This window comes from Monodon monoceros, unplaced genomic scaffold (genome assembly GCF_005190385.1).
Source record: "Monodon monoceros isolate NGI ecotype Baffin Bay Population unplaced genomic scaffold, NGI_Narwhal_1 Super_Scaffold_5, whole genome shotgun sequence".
In the NCBI taxonomy this organism is placed as follows: domain Eukaryota; kingdom Metazoa; phylum Chordata; class Mammalia; order Artiodactyla; family Monodontidae; genus Monodon; species Monodon monoceros.
The window spans coordinates 11,787,966-11,811,760 of record NW_021703782.1 but is presented as its reverse complement, the minus strand read 5'-3'; the positions used below and the strand labels follow the sequence as shown (position 1 = coordinate 11,811,760).

General features: G+C 38.4%; 1 protein-coding gene across 3 annotated transcripts in view; it reads left to right on the top strand.

The window, feature by feature from the left end:
* PPP2R2A (protein phosphatase 2 regulatory subunit Balpha) overlaps positions 1-23,795 on the top strand; it is an 83,338-nt gene that overhangs the window by 14,361 nt on the left and 45,182 nt on the right. The window contains exon 3 of one of the 3 annotated variants that reach the window (XM_029201490.1): positions 23,535-23,673. The exons of the other annotated variants lie outside the window; for them this stretch is intronic. Coding sequence (XP_029057323.1) covers positions 23,658-23,673 — 16 coding nt within the window. The 5' untranslated portion in view covers positions 23,535-23,657. The remainder of the gene's footprint in view (positions 1-23,534; positions 23,674-23,795) is intronic. 3 annotated transcript variants of the gene reach the window in all.

Here is a 23,795-nt window from a genome sequence, read left to right as displayed (position 1 = left end):
AGACATTATTGTCATTTTGTACACAAGGGCACTGAAGCTCCAAGAAGTTGAGCAATGTTAATCTAAGATTATGAGTTAGTAAAACTGTTCTATTTTTTAGGCTCCCACGTTGCTTCTGTGTGGTTCAGCTTAAAAAAAAATACTATTTGATTAAATCTAAATCTCGGGTTCTCATAGGGAATGGTGCTAAGGTGAGACCTTAGGTATTCATCTACAAGTCAACAAGTATTTTTGAGTGCCCAATATTTTGGAGAATGTGAGAGAAATAGAAGACATGAGTCCATCACTTAGGTATATTAAGGAAGGTCAGTTTTATTACAATAAGCATTCTCCATAACACATTGTAGCCTTTGGTATTAACCAGTTCATGTCAACAGGAGATCCTTGACTAATCGTATGTAAAACTTTTATAGGTAATGCTGGGATATGAGTAGTAAATCATTTTCCCTTTTCCAAGTTGACTTGACTTTGCTTGATATTGAGATGGTGTTGTAGTACACATACTTGGTTGCTCAAAGAATCACATATATCTCAAGTCTTTTTTTTTCTTTTATGAGATGTCTATATTTATGCTTTAGAGAAACTAGTAGTGTATAACATTAAGTAGTAGTGTTAATTCTGAGGGCTCATAACATGAGCATTTTCCACATTTTTGAAAGAGTTAACTGCAAATAAGCTGTTATCAGTTGGAGGGCCTTTATTCTGTGAAAGTAGATGACAGTTGTCACGGGTGTAGGTTGAAGGCATATGGAGATGTTTGTATACGTTATTTATAGCTATGATGGTAAGAAAATCCAATACCAACTAGAATGAAAACCCCACTATAACTTTGAAGTGTTGTATTTTATTTATGTAACTGATGCCCAAGGCCTCATGGAAATAAAGTGAGAGCTAATTGAAGTTATTTGGAAGTTTCTTTACTGTTAGAATTATAGTCCTTTAAGTCGGGAATGCTCAGTTCTACTCTGGGAGCATTCTGTTATTAACACATACTTGTTAAGCATGTCTCAAGTCTTTTTAAGACATAAATATGTCTTTCAGTGTTTTCAGATGGTCATGAGTTGAATTTACTAATGAATATAACTGGAGATTTCTCCAGGCAAATGTTTGTGGTAGTTTACAAGCCCTTTTGTCCCTTTCCTTTGTATCCTGTGTTTCAAAACCTTCATTTGAAATTTGGCAGTTCCTTAAAAAGTTAAACACTGATTTGCTGTGTAACTCAGCAATTCTACTCCTAGGTATATATCTAAGAGAACTGAAAACCTGTGTCTACAAAAACTTGAACACGAATGTTTATAGCAACATTATTCGTAATAGCCCAAAAGTAGAAACAAACCAAATGTCTGTCACCTGGTGATGCATAAAGAAAAGGTGATGTAGCCATACGGTAGAATATTAAACAGCCACAGAAAAGAACGAAGTACTGATACCTGCTGCAACGTGGATGAACTTTGAAAGCATGCTAAGTGAAGAAGCTAGTCACAGAATCCACATACTACATGATTCCATATATATGAAATGTCCAGAATAGGCAAATATATTGAGACAGAAAGTAAATTAGTGGTTGCTAGGGCTTGTGAAGGGTGGGAGTAAGGAGAGTGGCTGCCAACAGGTACAGCGTTTCTCTAAGGGGTGATGAAAATGTTCTGGAACTAGATAGGGGTGATGGTCACAAAATTCTGTGAATACAGTAAAAACTGCTGACTTGTACACTGAATTTGAAAAAATAATAATAGTAAATAAACTAAAAAATAAACAGGAGAGACAAGGTAGGATTCTGTTTCTTAAAAAAATTTCTAGAGCCAATTAAAAACTCCCATTTACAAAAGAAAAAACTTTCATTTTGTAGTACTTCTCATACAGACGACATCTACATCTGACTTTCTCCACTGTAGTAAGCAAATCTAGTCTGCATATCTTTTTTACAAACCAAATATAAGGCAATTATTTTTGTATTTTACTAACCAGAATTTAATATAAACACACCCACACAGACATATACAGTGGTAAAGACAAACAGTACAAGAGGTATACCTAGAAAGCATGTCTCCCTCTTACCCCATTCTCCCAGGTTCTGTGCCCCCAGAGATACTGTCACAAATTTCTTATGTGTTATTCCAGAAGTATTTCATATTTGCATGTTTTAACTTAATGGAGCATGTTCATCATTTTAGATTTAAAAGTAGGAAAATATATTCCAGAAATCCATGATAGGAAAGGTCTGTAGGCCCCCTTAGCTACCAATTTCTTTTTTAACTGGTCTGTGATGTCTATATCTTCAGCCTGAAGAGTTGCTGAGAAGGTTGTATATGTTTGGGATGTGCATCTAGGTGTGCAATTAGTGTGCAATAAAGCTAAGTAAAATTTATAATTATTAATGTCTGAGATATCAAAGTCTTTAAAAATAACAGTTTGGGTTCATTGATACCTGGGGTCTGTGTCTTACCCCTTATTAAATTAGATCTTGAGCTTTCTGGAATTGAATCTTACTGTTCCTGGTAGAGTCTGAAGTGACCTGGTCTTTTTGGTGATTATTTAAGATTATAGTAGATGTTATAGAGTAGGCTACATCCCAAGGACCTAATTTTTTTATCTACTGTGTCTTTCTGACTGTTCAATAAATACATAGGTCCCTTTGTTCACATATCCACCATCTCTAATTCTCAGATGAATTTCTTGGGAATTTGGTTAACATTGTTTAAAATGCTAAAATGTCCTGATTTGTATACTGCTCAGTTGATGAGAATACAGCTTTATCAAATTCTTGTTATGTGGTAATTTGCTAATGTCACAGATTTTTATTCTTTAAGGAAAAATAACTTTCTGAATATAAACATAAAATGTTGATATATTTTTAAAAAGTGCTCATTGGGCTTCCCTGGTGGCACAGTGGTTGAGAGTCCGCCTGCCGTTGCAGGGGACACGGGTTCGTGCCCCAGTCTGGGAAGATCCCACATGCCGCAGAGCGGCTGGGCCCGTGAGCCATGGCCGCAGAGCCTGTGCGTCCGGAGCCTGTGCTCTGCAACGGGAGAGGCCACAACAGTGAGAGGCCCCGTGTACCGCAAAAAAAAAAAAAAAAAAAAAAATGCTCACAAAACTTAGCTGATTGCCTACTAGTGTAAGCATTTTGCATGCATTATCTCATTTAATCTCTGAGGATAGGTATTACCACTTTCATTTTATAGATGAGAAAATCAAGGATTAGATAAAGTAAATTGACCAAGGTCACACAGTTGGTAAGTGGGGGAGCCAGGGGATGAACCTTGGTTTCTTCTGACTTCAAAACCATCATAAGTAAGTGAAAAAAATAAAACCACATATAACCTCACCATTTTAAAATAACGTCTATTAACATTTTGGCATAGATCTTTCCAGTGTACAGTCCTTTTTCTGCTGTGAATGTATATTTTCAAAGCTGGCATTACACGTATAGTTTTGTATTATGCCTTCTTCCCAGTTAACATTTCAGAAGATAAATGGCTGTATGTTATTTAATTGGATGTCTGGTATATTTAATTTGGACATTTCATTTGTTTATGATTTTCGCTATTATAAATTATGATGAACATCCCTGTGAGAATTTTATCATTACTTTAGGGTATATTTCTAGCAGTAGAACATAATAGTCAAAAGGTGTGATCTTTTTTTTTAAGGCTAATGGTATGTATTACCAAATTGCCATAGAAAGGTGGTGTTGGGTTTCCCTTCGTCCACCAGTAAATGGGAGTGCCCATTTCCTGACCTGTTGACAATGTCTGGCACAATACTACCATTCAGAAAAATCTTTTCCACTTACTTGTTTGCGTGTGTTTAAGTGTGTAGATTCTGTCCCTGTCCTTTGTCTGTTGTTCTTTGGGGGTGCTTGTCTTTCTTATTCATATGTATTAGCACCACCTCCCCCCCCATCATATTATACCTGAGGGAGGTTGTATGGAAGCACAAAGAAGAAATAATTTGGGTCAAGAGTAGATGGGGAAAACTTTGTAAAAGAAGTGATTTTTGTTTGTTTGTTTTTGACAGGCAAAGGAAGGCCAAAGTAAGGAAACAAACATTTGAGAACTACTGTGTGTTTTCTTATCTGTAAATGGGGGTAATTAATAGACTTGCCTTGTTATTCAGAGGATTAAATGTATGTGCGTGCTTAGTTTTGACACATAATAAGTGCTCAGAAAATTTAGTAGGTGCAGTTATTTAGTTACGTAATGCTAGCAGATTAACAATTAACAGAAGAATAAAAGCCTATATGAGCCCATAAATTTAAAAAAATCTAGTTGGTTTTGAAATTTGGGGCAGGTTACAGGCACTTTCAGTAAGTGTATGTTGCATTAATGAATACAACTGTAGTTTGCTTGGGTTAGGAATTTGGGAAATCCAAAGACAGAAGTGGGAAGATTAATTTCATCAGGATTGGGGTCAGGCTGGGGTTTGGCACTTTGCCGATTCATTTGACTAATTTAAAATTAATGTGTGGCAAAATAAACTCAAAATGGATTAAAGACCTAAATAAACTCAAAATGGATGAAAGACCTAAATGTAAGACCCAGATACTATAAAACTCTTGGAGGAAAACATAGGCAGAACACTCTATGACATACATCACAGCAAGATCCTTTTTGACCCACCTCCTAGAGAAATGGAAGTAAAAACAAAAATAAACAAATGGGACCTAATGAAACTTAAAAGCTTTTGCACAGCCAAGGAAACCATAAACAAGACGAAAAGACAACCCTCAGAATGGGAGAAAATATTTACAAACGAAGCAACTGACAAAAGATTAATCTCCAAAATATACAAGCAGCTCATGCAGCTCAATATCAAAAAACAAACAACCCAATCCAAAAATGGGCAGAAGACCTCAATAGACATTTCTCCAAAGAAGATATACAGATGGCCAACAAACACATGAAAGGATGCTCAACATCACTAATCATTAGAGAAATGAAAATCAAAACTACAATGAGGTATCGCCTCACACCGGTCAGAATGGCCATCATCAAAAAATCTACAAACAGTAAATGCTGGAGAGGTTGTGGAGAAAAGGGAACCCTCTTGCACTGTTGGTGGGAATGTAAATTGATACAGCCACTATGGAGAACAGTATGGAGGTTCCTCAAAAAAACTAAAAATAGAACTACCATATGACCCAGCAATCCCACTACTGGGCATATACCCTGAGAAAACCATAATTCAAAAAGAGTCATGTACCACAATGTTCATTGCAGCACTATTTCCAATAGCCAGGACATGGAAGCAACCTAACTGTCCATCAACAGATGAATGGATAAAGATGTGGCCCATATATACAATGGAATATTACTCAGCCATAAAAAGAAGTGAAATTGAGTTATTTGTAGTGAGGTGGATGGACCTAGAGTCTGTCATACAGAGTGAAGTAAGTCAGAAAGAGAAAAACAAATACCATATGCTAAGACATATATATGGAATCTAAAAAAAAAAAAGGTTCTGAAGATCCTAGCGGCAGGACAGGAATAAAGACGCAGACGTAGAGAATGGACTTGAGGACACGGGGAGGGAGATGGGTAAGCTGGGACGCAGTAAGAGAGTGGCATGGACATGTATACACTACCAAATGTAAAATAGATAGCTAGTGGGAAGCAGCCACATAGAACAGGGAGGTGAGCTCGGTGCTTTGTGACCACCTAGAGAGGGTGGGATAGGGAGGGTGGGAGGGAGATGCAAGAGGGAGGGGATATATGTATACATATAGCTGATTCACTTTGTTGTACAGCAGAAACTAACACAGCAATGTAAAGCAATTATACTCCAGTAAAGAAGTTTAAAAAAAAATGTGGGGCAACAAAATTTCAAGCTTTTTTTTTTTAATTTTTAATTTTTTGCATCTTCCCATTTTTCTCAAGTTCCTCCAGTGTTTTGTTCTTTCCTGTGATTGTATACTCTACATCTTCTCTCAGGAATAATATAATTCGGGAGTGAGGGGGAACTTGGAACAGGCAGTAGAGCCCAAAGCATCCTTCACCATTAGTTTCATTTTCCCTGAGCAGGTAAGAGTGGAGTTTGGGACACCTGAAGGTGTGATATCAGGAAAATCCCGTTACAGGTATTGACCCCTAATTACTGAGGCTCTAAAAAAGCCCTGTCGGGTATCCCCCGCCCCAATCTAAGGCAACATTATAAGTACATTATTCTTTTATATTATAAGTATTTTCCCACTCTTCTTTCCTCCACTCCTCAGCTGTTTCTATGATGATCTGAATGCTTTACCAAACCTTGAGTAGGCTGACGAGTATATGGATAGCTCATAAAAAAGGCGTCTGAAGAGAAAGCAAGTTTTATTGTACCAGTGAGCACCCTATTTCTCTCCTCCATTCCTTATTCAGAGGTGTGCTGTTTTGTTGTCAGAGGGATGGTGTTAGCCCAATACAGGTACTTCTCAAGCTTTATGTGCTTACGAATTTCCTGGGAATCTTGTTAAAATGGAGATTATGATTCTGCATGTAGATCTCGGGTGGAGCCTATGATTTTGCACTTCTAACCAGCTCCAATGACGGCCGTGTTGTTGCTGCTGCTGCTGCTCTGGTGGTCTGCGGTCCACACTTTGAGCGCCAAGGCAGTTTATAGCCTTTTTTAGGGGAAGGGGAACAGGTACGGTAGTCTCTTAATTCTTTTACTCAGCATTTCTGACATACTGAATAGATCCATTGTGCTCTTCTCACATCAGTTAACAGTTGTTCAATAAATGAATAAACACCTCCTGGGAAGCTTTGTACTAGCTGTTAAAAGAACAGCTTGCATCGTAGTACACTACACTTTAGGCATCCCCAATTGTTAGGTTAAATCCGTGTTTGCAAGTTCAGTTTAGCGCAGGCCAAGATCTTGCTATACTTATAGGCTTGCTTTTGCTAAATTGCTTTTATAAGTAGATTGTCCCCCAGTGCTGTGAAAAGGATGAGTTTAAGAAGTGAAATCTTAACTCCTTAATTGGTTGTTTCATAATCTCTAACACAGGTTTCAATAAGTATAAATGACTAACCTTTTAATTTTTATGTTTGTGATTCTTCTGTTTGTTTCATTAGCCTTGAGTGACCTTTTCAGTCTCCAGTAAGGATTTCTGCCTCCCCGGCCACCTAATCTTAGTTTTGTTTTAGGCTGATTTTCATTTTATCCGTATAGCTCATGTACTTAACTTAACAAGTCATTAGTTTCAAAATGCTTTTGAGGAAGATTAATAGTTTTCTGTCCCTCCTCACCTATCCTCACCTTGACTCCCCTTCAGACTCTTCTTGCAGTTTCTTCTGGTATTTGTTTTCCTGTTTCTAGGGAGATGCTCATACAGCTCTTTATCAATTTTAGACATCCTCAGGTATAAATAGTAGCTATGAATTGAGCTCTATTCTGCCCCTCTTACTGCTCCTGCTCTGTTTCCTCAGGATGGTTGTACCATTATTATTGTTTAAACCAATGTTAGAGTGAGTTTAAACAGGCTGAATTATGCCTCCCTCCCCCTCCCAAAAGAAGATACCCACTTTGTAACCCTGGGAATGAGTGAATATTATATGACGAAGGGATTTGAGATGTGATTAAATTAAGGATTTTTTTGAGACAGGGAGGTTATTTGGGCTTATCCTCCTAGGCCTTAAATGTAATCACAAGGGTACTTGTAAGGAAAAGAGGAGGAGATAAGAAGATCTGAGGAGGAAGGAGTAGATGTGACACCAGAAGCAAGAGGTTGAAGTGAAGCAAGGAAAGGATTACAAGCCAAGGAATGCAGGTGGTCTCCAGAAGCTCAAAAAAGGCAAGAAACCATATTCTTTCATAGAGTCTCTAGAAGGAGCTAGCCTAGCCAATACCTTTAGTCCAGTGAAACTGATTTTGGACTTCTGGCTTCCAGAACTGTAAGCAAATACATTTTTGTTGTGTTAAGCCACCAAATTTATGGTAATTTGTTACAGCGGCCATAGGAAACAAATACAAAAGTAGACATTATTATGTCCATATAAATACTGTTCACACTGCCAGGTAATGAATTATGATTATATCCTTTCTGCTATAACATTGTTTTTTCTAGGGATAATAATTACCGTGTTTTTCCATCTGTTTTTGTTTTTTTGTTTTAATCTACCATCACTGTTTTCTTTCTACACCTTTCAGTAGCTTTTCAGTATAGTTTTCTACATGGTCAAAAGAATCAGGTAATCGATTATTTTCTCTCCCCTCGACCCCTGGAGTTCTCCATCATGCTGTTTCAGTCTGAAGTGATTTGCTTCATTTTCTGTGAATCTATCACTGAATCACCCTCAAATCCTCTGACAGGAGACTAGCTCTCCTGACAGTGTTTTGAAGCACATTGGATGTTCTACCAGTTTCACTTTTGCCTTGAGCTCTGTCCCTCTGATACTCTGGGTGTTTTCTAAGTTTATTGCTTAGCCTTGGGATTTTCCTTTGTTCTTATCATTTTCACATCACCATCGTGGGAACTCCTTTTGCCTTTCCTGTGTTGGATCTCCTTGTTCCTGGATGCCATGTTTTTTTCTTTCTTGGTTTACTCCCTCATTTTAGTGGTGTACAGCATCTGGTATGTCATGAGAAAGATTTCATGGGTGGTAGTTTTTGAGATCTTACCTGCTTGGAAAAGATGTCTTTATTCTGCCTTCACACTTTTGGGTTTGGCTGGTTATTAGAAATCATTTTTCCTCAGAATTTGGAAGGCATTTCGTCTGTCTGCTACTGTCCAGTGTTGCATTTGAGAAGCCTGTTGCTATTCTGTAGCACACTATTTTTTTTTCCTCTCTGGACAATGTGCTATGGTGTGAGTCTTTTTCGTTAGTTGGGCCAATACTCGTTGGCCCCTTTAAACTTGCAGATTCATTTCCTTTAGTTTTTTTCTTCTCTGTTTGTTTCTGGAACCCCTAATATGTGAATCTTGGACTTTCTGCATTGATCCTCTAGTCTTTGTGGGGGTGTTTTCCCTTCTATTTTCCATCATCTTTACATTTTGTTCTTTCTGGGAGAGTTCCTCAGTTTTGTTTCCAACTCTTTCACTGATTTTTCCAATTTCAGTTATTATATTTTTAAAAGCTTTTTGTGGAGTATTCCTTTTTCAGCAACCTTTGTTTTGTAGACGGAGTATCTTTGAGAAGATCAGTCTAATCTTGGCATTCCATTTCCTTTGAGTTCCTTTGACAGCGAATCAGCTGGTGGGCTCACTGTAAGGTGATGAGCCGGGGATTCTCAGCGTCTCAACAGAAGGAACACTTACAGAGGCAGGTGTGTGTGTGGGGTGTCATATCTTAAGCCTGGCTGCTGGCATCCTGAGAGCCAGGAAGGTCAGCTCATTGCTGAGTATGCATCCTTTCACTTGATCTCGTTTTCAGTTTGGTACTTTGCCTTCAGCTCCAACCGATATCTTCTCTGGCTCAGTTTCTTCAGAAACTAAATAGCTCTCTCCTCGAGTGTAGGACTTCTCTGCATCTTATGTAGATGTTTCAACCAGTAGCCTTGTTTTGAGCCCCATGTCTCACTGTTGTCCTGTGCTGGCCCCTTGCATGGTCTGCGGTCTGCGGGGTGAATCTCCTGGTCTGTGGGGTGAATCTCCTCGTCTCTTCTTGGCAACCCCCTCCATGTGCTTTTAGTTTTCAGTTTCCTTTATTTTGCTAAGTTACCTGCTTTCCATTTTCCAGCACATTTGTTATTGTCCTCTGCTGTTTCCCTACATGTTCCTTTGTTCTTATTGTCTTAAACTGTTTTTATTCATTTATTGTCATTTTAGTGGGATCTAAAGGGAAGAGTTAAATGAAGTGTTTGGAATCTCCATGTTTAACAGGTAGATCAATAAATATAGTTCTGTTTCCTTCATGTGGCAGGACACTTGGTAATCACTCTGCCATGGAACAGGAGAATTCACAGAATTCATATTTATAATTCTTTTAATGTAAAGGTAGACTTAATTGTTTTCTCATATTTAAATTCTAACGTTGTGTAGTATTATTCTCCATATACTATAAACCTTGGAAAATTGTGGAATCTTTCCCTCAATTAGAGCAAAAAATGAGATAAATTAAAGTAAAAGACACTATTTTCAAACCAAATTTTAGACATTAAGGAATCAGCCAAAAGGAGTGAGTTTTTAAAAAATTTACTCTTATAATTTTTAAACTTTGAAGTGTATTTCGATACATTAAACTCTGCAAGGACCAGGTCTTTACTGTGCTGCCTTCAGCATCTGCAGCAGTGTCTGCATCCGTAGTAGAAGCTCATGAGCTATTTGTTGACTGAATGCATATGTGAAATTGTTCACATCTTTAAAATGTCAAGAGAAAGCTTGAGCTTTATTAAATATTAATGACTTTTAAGGGTTTTTTTTCTACTTCTAAAATCACTTTTAATTAGTTGAAATGTTTGTCCCAAAGTGAATAAAAAAAGATTATAGTCAGTTACTGATTGCAGGGCAACTAAGTTCATAATTTTCTACTGGGAACATCACTTATTCCTGAAACCAAAACAGAATTAAGGGAGTAATAATTTTTCTCTCTTTTTATCAGGAGCACTCATCCCCTGATATTAGTACTATACCATTTGTATACTTAGTTACCAGGCTGCCTCTGCCTACCTCTGAGATCTTTTCTGTCGTCTCCTCCTTGTGTTCCATGAACATACACATACACAGTCTTGTTCTTGTTGAAGGCTTTCAACTTGCCTTTTTAACCTGGAATGTACATTACCCAAATTTTTGCATGGCCTTACTACCAGTGTAAGTTAACTCAAGTCCCCTCCCAACCCCAAAGTACACTCAGTGTTATCTGCTTTTTTTTCCTCTTTTTCACCCGCATTATTATTTGAAATAATCTTATTTATTGTTTGCTTGCTTATTATAGGCTTTCTCTCAAGTTTAAAGTTTTCACGCATGAGGCATTGAACTCTATTTCTACCACTTTATTCTTAGCATCTTGAAAAATCTCAGGCACGTAACAGTATTTGGCGCACTCAGTGGGCATTTTGTAATTATTTGTTGAAAGGGTATATAAATTGTGCAGCGTTGGGCTTCCCTGGTGGCGCAGTGGTTGAGAGTCCGCCTGCCGAGGCAGGGAACACGGGTTCGTGCCCCGGTCCGGGAAGATCTCTCATGCCGCGGAGCGGCTGGGCCCGTGAGCCACGGCCGCTGAGCCTGCGCGTCCGGAGCCTGTGCTCCACAACGGGAGAGGCCACAACAGTGAGAGGCCCGCGTACAATCAAAAAAAAAAAAAAACCCAATAAATAAATAAATTGTGCAGCGTGTTTTCACATGTCATCCCATTTATTTAAACATATATAAAACTTCAGTGTTTTATTTTACTAAATGTATATACTAGTTTTTTAAAACAAAAGAAAATAACAGCCAGCTAAAGAAGTTAATAGCATTCATATCATTCTTCTCAGTTTTGTGAACCAGTAAAATGAGGCCCAGAAAAGTACCCTGAGTCACACAAGCTATTATAGACCAAGCTGCTGTAAAAGATCCAAATACCCCGTGGTTCCCCAAATTGGAAGCTTATTTCTCTCATGTAAGCCACCAGTGGTAGGGAGGAGTTGGAAATGGATAAGCTGCTTTTTTCCTGGGATTATCCAGCACCCCAGGTTTTTTATGTCTTCGTCTTTACTCTTCCGTAGCGTATTGCTCTTATCTGCATGGCCAGATCTGGTTCACATCTGTGTTCAGCCCCTGGGAGGGAGACAAAGAGAGGAGGACAAGGAGCTGCTTTTTAAGGATGTACCGTGGAAACTTTACACTTGTATCCCGTTGTTCAGAACTTGGTCACATGGCCTTAGAAGAGCCCAAAAAATGTAACCTCTGCTTTCCTGTTAAAACTGTGTGCGTGGTTTTGCTGGGGGTGCGGATGGAGGGCCGCCCGGTGGGGAGTATCAGGGTGTTTTGTTACTAAAAGGAGAAAGGCGGAAATGGCCACTTGCAGGGTCAGTCTTAGAGCTTTTTACTCAGGCCTGATGATTCCTTAGTTCAGTGCTCTTCGTACCTCATCTGCACCTAACATTAGATATCTTCTTCAAGAAATTAAAAAATAAAAAATGCTACTGTAACTTTCATTGTCAGATAAAATGTTGGTTAATGCAGAATGGAATAGGTTCTAGAGTAGTAACAGTTAAAATCTTCAACTTTGATTGTGTCTTGTTTGAAGTGGGGTGGAGTAGGCCTACATCTCCTTTGTAAGAGGCATGAATCCCTCTCCCCCAGTCATGGGTGCCCTATATAGATAGCTTGGTTAGAATAAGGGAGATTATCTGGTTTAGTGATGATTTGGGAGAAACATGCCAGCTTAGATCTTGGTTTTCACACTGGTTAGATAGGAAAAGGCCAATCTGGCTTTTTTTTTTTTTTCCATTATAGGTGGCTTCATAGTTTTAGGACTAAGCTAAATGTGAAATGAGGTCAGACAGATAATATTAGATCTATACAATGAAATATGATGAGCTCTCTGCTGGGGGCAGGAACCAGAGGGGTGGTTCCCTGAAAGGCTTTGCAACCCATTTGAAAAGAAACCCAGAGAGGAGAGAGCTTCCTTTTTTGCTGCCATTGTACGAGAATGTATCTGGAGTTGCTATATTCCCTCTATCCCTTCCTTTTCCAACTTTTATTTTGAAAAATTTTAAGCCCACAAAGAAATTGAAAAATAAATATGATGATAACCATTCTTTATTTTACTTATATTCACCAGTTGTAAACATTTTGCCACATTTGCTTTATCTATACCTGTACTCTGGCCTCTAAATTTTTTGAAAGTAAATTGGAAGCAGCATGATGCTTTACCCCTAAATAACTTAGCTTTTATCTCTTAAGAACAAGAATATTCTCTTACACAGCCACAGTAACATTATGATACCCAAGTAATTTAGCATTAATTCAGAAATGTTCTCTATTACACTGTCCATTTTTAAACTTCTCCAACTGACACAAAAACTGTCCTTAAAAAATATATATATATATATATTTTTTTCAATTCAGGATCCAACCAAAGCATTCTGTTAATTTTGAAGAGTCAAAGCTTGTTATAAAATATCTCACTTTCTGGATTTCACCAATTGTTTCCTCATAATTAAATCCATGTTAAACATTTTTGACAAGACATATTACATAAGAGTACATAGAGTGTGCTTCCTGGTGCGTCACATCATGTAATAAATTTGTCCTGTTATTGATGATTGATCTCTTGGTCATGTAGTATATACTAGATCTCTCAAAAAAGGCCCTTTTCCCTCCTTTGTAATTAATAAGTGAATCACTGATGGTCCTTGCCTGAGGCAGTTATTACACTGGTGGATGCAGAATGGTGATCTTCTAATTTCCCAACTCTTTTCCTTTTTAGTGTCAATGTGGACTTGTAGGTTCTTTTTTGTTCCATGTATTAACAATCTATTAATGCCACCCAATCTGTTAATGCCACCATTTCTTTTGATGCTCAAATTGTCCTAAATTTGGCCAGTGAGAGACCCATCAAGTCTCTTCCCTTTACGTGTCCCAGTCAGTCTTTTAATATTCCCTATTCTTTTGACACAAGATGTTTCCAGTTGTACTTTTTCCCCCACCATACTAGGAATTATTTTTCTAAGAAATTTTGTGTTCTTTTAGTAGAGAATGGTATTTGGAAACCATCATATGTACTAAGTGTATTCTTTACTGCTGGAATATCTTTATTCCTAGGCCCTGTCATTTTTTTCTAGACAGAACTAGGAAATTAAAAGGCGTATTTGTTTTGGCCACACTGTGAGGCATTCGAGATCTTAGTTCCCCAACCAGGGATCAAACCCGTGCCCCCTGCATTGGGAGTGCGGAGTCTTAACCACTGGACCTCCAGGGAAGTCCTGGGTTTTGTTTTTAAATCGTGAGTTCATATAGGATGAACTACAGTACGTTGTTTTATCAAGAGATAAACTGCAAGAAAAAAAATAGAGGGGGAACCTATAGATTAAAAAAACTTAAAGGATGTATCAATCCATTGTAGTTTGAAAACCGTATTGGATCATAATTCAGGTAGTTAAACTTTTTTTTTTGACGCAAGACAATTGGAAATTTGAACATATACTGGATATTTGATATTTGTAATACTGATTATTTTTAGGTGTGATAAAGTACTATTGATTTTTTTCAGGTATGGTGTATGGCTATATTCAAAGTGGTGGTCTTATCTTTTAGAGATAACTTCTGAAATATTTAAGGGTGAAATAATTTGATATCTGGGATGTGCAAAAAATAATATGGGATGACTTTATGGATGAAACAAGATTGGCCATGAGTTTGTGATTGCTGAAGCTGGGTACGTGGGAATTTGTTATACTATGCTCCTCTACCTACTTTCATATATGATTGAAATACTCTGTCATAAGATTTTTAAAATACCAGTTTATACTGATCGGCCAATTTCGATGGACTACCACAGAGTTCTTCCTTACCTCTCCCATTCTGTATTTATATCTTTTTTCTCCCACACTGAGAACTCTAGATCCCAACCCTGTAGCTATCTTTTGTCAGAATGTAAAGATGAAAAGAACCTGGATCTTTAATTAAATAAGCTGGTGAATTAACTAACATTGGATTTAATTGCCCTACCTTGGAATTTCTTATGGGAGATAACTAATTTATTGTGATAAAATATACATAAGTTTACTGTTTTAACCATTTTTCTGTATACAGTTCAGTGGCATTAAGTACATGACACATTATGGTGCAACCTTCGCCACCATCCATCTCCAGAACTTTTTTTCATCTTACCAGACTGAAACTCCATACCTATTAAATGGTAACTCCCCAGTTCTCTCCTTTCCCAGCCCCTGGTAACTCCCATTCTACTTTCTGTCTCTGTGAATCTGACTACTCTAGGTACCTAATAAGAGTGGAATTATACAGTGTTTGTTCTTTTGTGACTGGCTTATTTCACTTAACATGCCCCTCGTCTTTGTCTATTCAGGCTGCCGTAACAAACTACCAGAGACTGGGTGGCTTAAATAACAATTTATTTCTCACAGTTCTTAGAAGTCCAAGATGAAGGCACCAGCAGATTCTGTGTCTGGTTCACAGATTGCTGTCTTCTCACTGTGTCCTCACATGGCACAAGGGGAGAGAGAGCTCTTTGGGGCCTCTTTTATAAGGGCACACTAATCCCATTCATGAAGGCCCTACCCTCATGACCTAATCACCTCCCAGAGGTCTCACCTCCTAGTGATCATCACACTGAGGGTTAGGATTTCAACATACGAATTTTGGGGGCCGGGGGGACAGAAACGTTCCATCTATAACAGTCCTCAGAGCTCATCCATGTTGTATGTCGCACGTGTCAGAAATTTTTTCCTTTTTAAGGCTGAATAGTCATTGTATGTATATACCATTTTGTTTATCCAGTTCATCTGTCATGCACGTTTGGGTTGTTTCTACCTTTTGGCTCTTGTAAATAGCACTGCTTTGAGCACTGGTGTTCAAATATCTGTTCAAGTCTGTGCTTTGAATTCATTCGAGTATATACCCAGAATTGCAATTGCTGGATCATAAGATAATTCTGTTTTTAACTTTTGAGGAATTACCGTACTGTTTTCCATAGTGGCTGCACCATTTTAATTCCCACCAGCAATGTTGTACAGGGTTTCAATTTCTCCATATCCTTACTTACACTAGTTATTTTCTGTTTTTGTTTTTGATAATAGCCATCCTCATGGATGTCAAGTGGATTTGATTTACACTGTGGTTTTGATTTACATGTCCATGATGATTAGTTATACCGAGCAAATCTTCATGTGTTTATTGACCACTTGTATATCTTTAGAGAAATGTCTTTTCAGGTCCTTTGCCTGTCTTAAAATTGGGGATTTTTTTGTTGTTTATCTGTAGGAATTCTTAATATATGCTGGATATTAATCCCTTATATGATTATGATTTGCATGTTTTTCTCTCATTCCATGTGTTGCCTTTTCACTCTGTTACTTGTGTCCTTTGCACCAAAGGTTTTAATTTTGGTGAACTTCAATTTATTTTTTCTTTTTTTGCCTGTTTTTCAGTGTCATATTCAAGAAATCATTGCCACATCCAGTGCCATGATGCTTTTTCCCCTGTGTTTCTTCTAAGAGTTTTATAGTTTTAGGTGTTTTGAAAAATTTATTTATTTAATTTATTTATTTTTGGTTGTGTTGGGTCTTCCTTGCTGCGCGCGGGCTTTTTCTAGTTGCGGCGAGTGGGGGCTACTCTTTGTGGCGGTGCCTGGGCTTCTCACTGCGGTGGCTTCTCTTGTTGCAGAGCACGGGCTCTAGGCCCGCAGGCTTCAGTAGTTGTGGCATGTGGGCTCAGTAGTTGTGGCCCACGGGCTCTAGAGCGCAGGCTCAGTAGTTGTGGTGCATGGGCTTCGTTGCTCCGTGGCACGTGGGATCTTCCCGGACCAGGGCTCGAGCCCGTGTTCCCTGCATTGGCAGGCGGATTCTTAACCACTGCGCCACCAGGGAAGTCCTAGTTTTAAGTCTTATGTTGAGGTCTTTGATCCATTTTAAGTCAGTTTTTGTAAATGGTATAAGGTATGAGTCCAACTTCATTCTTTTACACGTGGATATCCAATTTTTCCAACACCAGGTGTTGAAAAGACCTTGTCAGCATTTCACCATGTGTGGAAGGGTCATGTGTGATCAGATGTGGAGTAGAATAGTGTTTATTTCTGGGCTCTCTATTGCATTGGACTATATGTCTGCATTTATGCCAGTCCCATACTGTTGATTTCTTAGCTTCATAGTAACTTTTGAAATCAGGAAGTGTAAGACTTCCAACTTTGTTCTTTTTCAAGATTGGTCTGGCTTTTCAGGTCCCTTGACATTCCACGTGAATTTTAGGATGAATTTTTTTATTTCTGCAAAAAACATCATCAGGATATTGATAGGGATTACATCGAGTCTGTAGAACACTTTGGGTAATATTGAACAATATTAACTATTAACTCTCCCAATCCATGAACATGGGATGTCTTTCCAGTTATGTTTTTAATTTCTTTCAGTAACGTTTTGTAGTTTTCCTTGTGTAAGTCTTTCACTTCATTTATTAAGTTTATTCTTAAATATTTTATTCTTTTTGATACTATTGTAAAAGGAATTTCCTTTTTGTATTGCTCATTTTTAATATATAGAAATGCCACCGATTTTTGTGCATTGGTTTTGTATCCTACAACTTTGCTAAGATAACAAGTAATTTTATTCCTTAAATGAAGTGCTAAAATGTTTGAAAATGCCGTTTGACTCAGAACATATCACCTAGAAATCTGTTGAGATCAGATACAGGGTTAAGCCTCAGGCACTGTGCCTTTTGTGTCTGTACAGGATGGTTGCTTGTGTAGGTTAGATCCTGTGCAGCAGTATGTGGTGGGCTTGTGTCTACTTAACGTATTTCTTAATTCTGTTTTCCACATATTCATCAGCAGAAGACAAAGAACCTGAATTCCGATTATCCAGCACCAGAGTATCACATCAGAAAATTTGTTGACATCTGATTGAGTTTTTGTTGATTCTCTTCCTACCCACTTTATTAGTATGCTAAGGAAATAGGGTGAATAAATTATCTTCCTGGGAATGAGGGTGGGGTATAGGAATAATACAGTATAGGAAAATATTTTTTTATTGTTAAACCAAAAATGGGTATTTTCGTTTGTGAGTGAGGATGCTGTTGGTGTTTTTTACTTCAGATTTGTCTTTTAAGTGTTATGTCCATCTCATAGTGCTAGGTGCCCCCTGCTGGACACATAGTGGTAGAGGCTTCTTTACAATGCTCTGATTAGTTCATCCTGCTGAGCAGCTGTGTGTGTGATTCCTCTAAAGATAATGTTAAAGCGTTTCTGTGTTAAGTTTTCTAATTAGTCACATCTTAAACTGAACTAAGTTTGGTGACACTGCATTTTTTAGAAATCATCAAAATTTAGTTATTTAAATTACCATAGTAGAATATATCTTGGGAACTGGTGTAGATTGAAACGTCTTTGTTTTATCCAACAACAGGATTGAATTATATGACTAAGAAAACCAGCAAGTATTTCCTGTCATATTTATCAAAACAGAGTCTTTGAAGGAGTGTGTAAAGTGCTTTACTTAAACAAATCGCTGTGTTGACTTCCAGTGGAGGATGATGATCTAAGCCCATGTGTTAAAACAAACAGACAAACACACTGAAATGACCAAGAAGCATAATGGGGAGAGTTCAGTTTCCTTGGAAACCCTGGAAGAGTGCCGTAACAAAACTAAAAAGAATTTTGGCAGCAGACGGTACAGATGAGAAACATAATGAGGGAAGTCCTTATTAGCTGACTTGGATTCATTTATGTGGTTGAGAATCCCTCCTGGGGTGTGACTAAAGGAACCTACCTTGAGCAGCCAGAGCTAGAGTTGAAGGTGGTTCATGGGGCAGTTCATTGGTGAGGTATCTTGTGCTTTGAAGCAGGGTTAAACGCTGAATGACTCAGCGTGGTTCTTACCAAGGGGAATGTGACCAGTTGAGAGGGACTGGCTACCCAAGGTTGTAGGAGAGAGACTAACCATGAAGCACAATGTTAAAACTCCCTGCTCTAAAGCTTCCTTCTCTGGCCTTGTAGTCCTGCTTCCTGACCACATATTGCTGAATTGATAAGCTGACTAAGGGTAATGTGTGGCAGACAGCCTCTAAGATGGCCCCCAGTGACCCCTGCCCCCCACTTATGTCCTTGTGTACTCATGTCCCTCCCCTTGAGTATGGCCGGACCTAGTGACTTGCTTCCACAAGTGTGGCAAAGTGATGGGATGTCACTTTCAAGGTTAGGTTACAACAAAGCTTTGGCTTCCACCAAAGCCTTTTGGGCGGCCCTGTCATTTGCTCTGAGGGAAGCTATCTCCCACTTTGTGAGCTTCCCTGTGGAGCTCATGTGGGCCAGCAGCCCTTGAAGACCCGATGCCTGCCAGCAGCCGTGTGTGTGGGCTTGGTTTGCAAGCAAACCCTCCCCCACCAGCCCTCATCAAGTTTGGAGATGGCAGGTGCCCTGTCTGACACACTGCTGCCTTTTGAGAGATCCTGAGTGAGATGCACCCAGCTAAGCCACACTCAGATTCCTGATCCACGGGAACTGTGAGATAATACCTGTTCACTGTTTTAAGCTGCTAAATTTGGGAATTTGGGGTAATTTGTTAGGCAGCAGTTGAGAACTAATACAGGAAGTAACAATGTAAACATCTCCCTATCCCCAAAGATTTGAACTTGGTTCTAAATGTTTTTTGATTGAACCCAACACAGTTCCCAATATTGCATAAACATAGACCTTTCTCTTTAAAGTTGAATACACAAGAAGATAGACACAGATGCAGTCTAAGAGAAGGTGGCAGACTTACTGCAAGAAACAAGAGAAGACATTGAAATTTAAAGAAGAACTAATTAATATTCTCAAGGAGACTCTTGAGCATTTGAAGAAAAAGTATCAGAGAGCAGAAAAAGGAATTCTTAAGTGAAATATGTGATTCTTAACTGTTGACTCTTTGGAGGCAGGAAGCAGCAGGGCTGTAGAAATACTCTTGCAATTCAGAGGAAAATATAAGATGAATATTATAGACAAAAATACAAGAAATACAAATAATAGATTCCATGTAGAGTAAAAGTTCAGAGTGAGAGGTCAGAGAGAACAGATCAAAAGGGCTCAGGGAATATATTTATTGAGCACTTACTATGTGCCACGTGTTTGGCAAGTTGAAACTCATTTAAAAACCTCTATACAACTTCCATGTGGAAGGGTCTGTTAATACACTTCTTTTACAGATAACTTAAGTGCATACCAAGCAAAATAAATGGGATCCACACCTAGAAATAGCCTAGTGGATTTCTAAATTTTAAGATGTGGAAATAAGTAGTACAAGTATTGAGACAAGAAACAGGTGACTGGCAAAGGAAGGTATATCAAGTAGACATTGTGTTTGTCTTCTGTATGCTAGAGCTGTCCAGTTAGTGGTAGCCACTAGCCATGTGTAGCTGTTAAACTTAATTAAAATAAATTCGTCCTCTCACTGCTGGCCGTTCAAGTGCTCAGTAAATAGCTACATGTGGCTAGTGGCTACCATGTTGAACAGTGCAGAATAGAACATTTCTGTGATCACAGAAGGTTTTGTTGAACCATGCTGTGCTAAAAGACAGTGAGTGGAGTGCCATGTAGAAAACTTTGAGGAAAAAACTGTGTAAACTGAGAATCTTAAATTGGTGAAACTGTCCTTCACATAGGGCAATAGAATAGCATTTTTCAGGCTTGGAATGACCCAGCGTATCACTCAAGTGCTTTTCTTGAAAAAACACTACACTCAGTATACCCAGCCCCCTGAGAAGTCAGCAACTCTGGAGCATGATGAATCACCTTCAGTGTTTGCTTAACCCTCTGTTTCCCAGAATAATCCAAGACATATAAAAGTAAGGGAAAATCTTCATCACTGCCAGACGTAAAGAGGATGCCCTTCACAAGCCAAATTTCCAACTGTCAGAGCAGTGATTTCAACTTAGGCAGCTCAGTGCCAGAGCTGCTTCTCCTGATAACTGTAAAATAAAGCCACAGAAAATAACTTTTATTTTAAGGACACCAACCCCCTGAAACCACTTTTGTCAAAATCACCCCCAAAATCTGCATGTCACCAGATCCAAGTTTAATTCTCAGCATTCCCTTGATTTCTCTACACTTTCGGACACAGTTCATCACTGCCTCCTTTTATTTATTCATTTATTTATTTTATTTTCTTTCTGGATGCGCTGCGTGGCATGTGGGATCTTAGTTCCCCGACCAGGGATCGAACCTCTGCCCCCTGCAGTGGCAGCGCGGAGTCCTAACCACTGGACCACCAGGGAATTCCCCATCACTGCCTCTTTTTAGAAAGACTGTCTTTGCCTGGCTTCCAGAAAAGCTCTTCTTACCTCACCAGTAGTACCGGTGCAATCTCCTTTCCTAGCTGCTTGCTGCTTTCTCCTTTTCAGCTGATGGTGGGAGAGCCTGAAGGCTCAGTCCTCAGACCAGACCTTGTTTTCTTATCTGTACTTGCTCGCTAGGAAATCACATTTTGTCCTTAAATGCCTCTACTAATTGATGATACTCTAATTTATATCTCCTCTTCCTCCCGTAAGCTGTCAAATCTGTCTAGCTGCCTGGATGACATTTCTACATGTGTGTCTGGTCGAAATCAACACCAAAGATGTGAAAATGGAATTTTTGGCTCTTTTCTTACCCCAAACCTGCTCTTTCTTGGTGTGTCTCTCCTCAGTAAATGGCACTGACTTTCCTCCATTGGACGTGGTTCTAAAACCTTGGAATCATCCTTTGACACCTCCTGTGACACCCCTTTTGAAACCTCAGCAAGTTCTGCAGTGCTGTCTTCAGATTGTATTCTGAATTCATCCATTTCTCTGGCTGCCACCTGAGTTCAGACCATCATCATCTCTTACTCAGGCTACTGCAATAACTTATGAACCAGATGAGCACTTGAAAACATAAATTAAAAACTCCCCAATGGCTTCTTATCACTTACGACAAATCCACAGTCCTACCATGGCTTAAAAGGCTGAATATGGTTTGGCTTCTGTTAAATGCTCCATCTTTTCTACCACGTTATCCTGCATTCGTCTTATCAAGTTTGGCAAACTCATTTCTACTTAGGTCCTCTGCTTGGAATGCTTTACTTTACAAGCTTGGATGACTAATTCCCTGTTCATTTTGGTTTCTGCCTAAGTCGTCTCCTCAGGGAGGCTTTCTTTGACTACCCTACTGTATTTGTATAGTACTTATTAGCACTGCCCGGTACATTTTATATTTATCATTCATTTGTTTATCATATGCCCTCATCACTAGAATGTATGATCCATGAGGGCAGGGATTTTTTGGTCTCTTATGAACTCCCATATCCCTAGCACCTAGAAATGCTGGCATAACCTGGAGTGTCTTAACATGTATTAGATGCTCAGTAAAATATTTGTTAAAGGAATGACTCTCTTAAGAATTTGTTGAAGGAATGAGCAAAACAACAAAAATGTGCAGGATTTATAAAAAATAAGATCAGTTGTCAGAGAAATGAACTTTTAGTTCAAGTAAGTGGAGAAAAACTTTGATTCTTTTTGAGTAAGTTTCATGAAAGAAATTGCATCTTTGAAACTGGAATCGTGAAATTAATTTCAAATTATTTGAAAAATACGATTATAATTGTTTAAAAAGTATAGCAGAAACAATGAGTTGCAGTGTAAATACAACTGAAACAAGGTCAGAGAACTATCACCTAGAGCAAACTAACCTACCAGAACCGAGAAGAAAAGGATAAAAAAGGAAAAGATGAGGAAAAAGAATGTTCTGAACGAAATTACTTTTTTTATAGTAATGTATGATGTATTCCTTTTGATTAAGAGTTTTGGTGAAATCATTCATGACATGCTCTTTTGAACTTAGCCAATGGTGCTTAGCTTCTTTCTTTTACCTGAAGTTGGACCTGCCATTTAGATGCTATTAAAGAGTACCTAAAGTAAGGTAAAATATCTGTCCATTGATGGTAATAAGTACATTCAGCCAGCATGAGAACCTGGACATTATTCTTGCTTTCATCTTCAGCTCTCCACAGCTTATTAATTATCAAGCCTTGCTTTATATACTTCATAAATGAATTTTAAAGTCTGTACACTTCTGTTCCCTCTTTTGCTTCCATGCTTTAGTTTCTTCATCTGTTAAATGGATATATTAATACCACCAGCTTCATAGATTTGTTATGAAGATTAAATCCCTAACATACTGTAAGTGAATTTTAAATGTTGGCTACTTATAATATTGTTACTACACTAATACTGATTCACTCAGGTCACTTTCATTGCTTAGCAGGATTTCTGGAGTAACTCTAGGTTTGTCTCCAGACTTCCCTCTACTTAACCTTCTCCCAATTCCCAGTCCACTTCAGCCTGCGTAATCTAAGGTACATGTCTAATTGGATTACTCATATTTAAAACTCCCCAGTGGGCTTCCTTTTGTCATCAGGATAAATTCGATAACATTATTTGTATCGTATCTTAAAGTCCTCTGACCTCTTTTTCTAAATATTCTGCCTCTTTGTACCCAGTTTGTAGGTGAGCTGAAGGAATTCTATCAGAAAACAAATTTGCACTGGTTGGTCAGTGAAGTGCTTTCAGGTTCTTATAGCGTGGCCATAATAATCCTAGTTTGAAAGATTTTAGGTAGATATTAATAACCAGATACCCATCTGGTTATAAAAATATTTTAATAAGGCATGCATAGATGCAGGAGCTTTGTGCAGTACTGCTTGTTTGTATAATCTCCACGAGAAACTATTTGCATTTTATTTCGATAAGGCAACCTAATGAGATGATTTGTTCAGTGGACTTACTTATGAGTCCGTTAAAAGTTGGTGAACATCTAATGAAGATGGTAACTAGGCTTCGAATGGTCAATTTAGAGCTCTACTTTCTAACATTATATATAACATTAATACACCAAGGCTTGTTTGTTAAATCACCCCTGTAGACTAAATGTATTAGCAACTGTTTATCTTTCTGTTCTTTGTTGCAGGAGGGTATTGTTCCATTCCATTTTATCCAAACATGATATCAGATTATCCAGGAACAAGTAAAAAAGAAGGGAGGCTGGTTCCAGAACACATCTCTGGAAATCACCTTATGGACCCTGACTCTCATGGCAACATTACAATGTAGGTTCTGTATGAGCATCAACAGCCAGTGGTCTTTGTTGAGCTTATCTCGTAATGTGTTCCCGGTCACTGAGTCAGAGGTTGAGAAAAGGTTATGATGAAGGCTGTGAGCACTTAAGTTG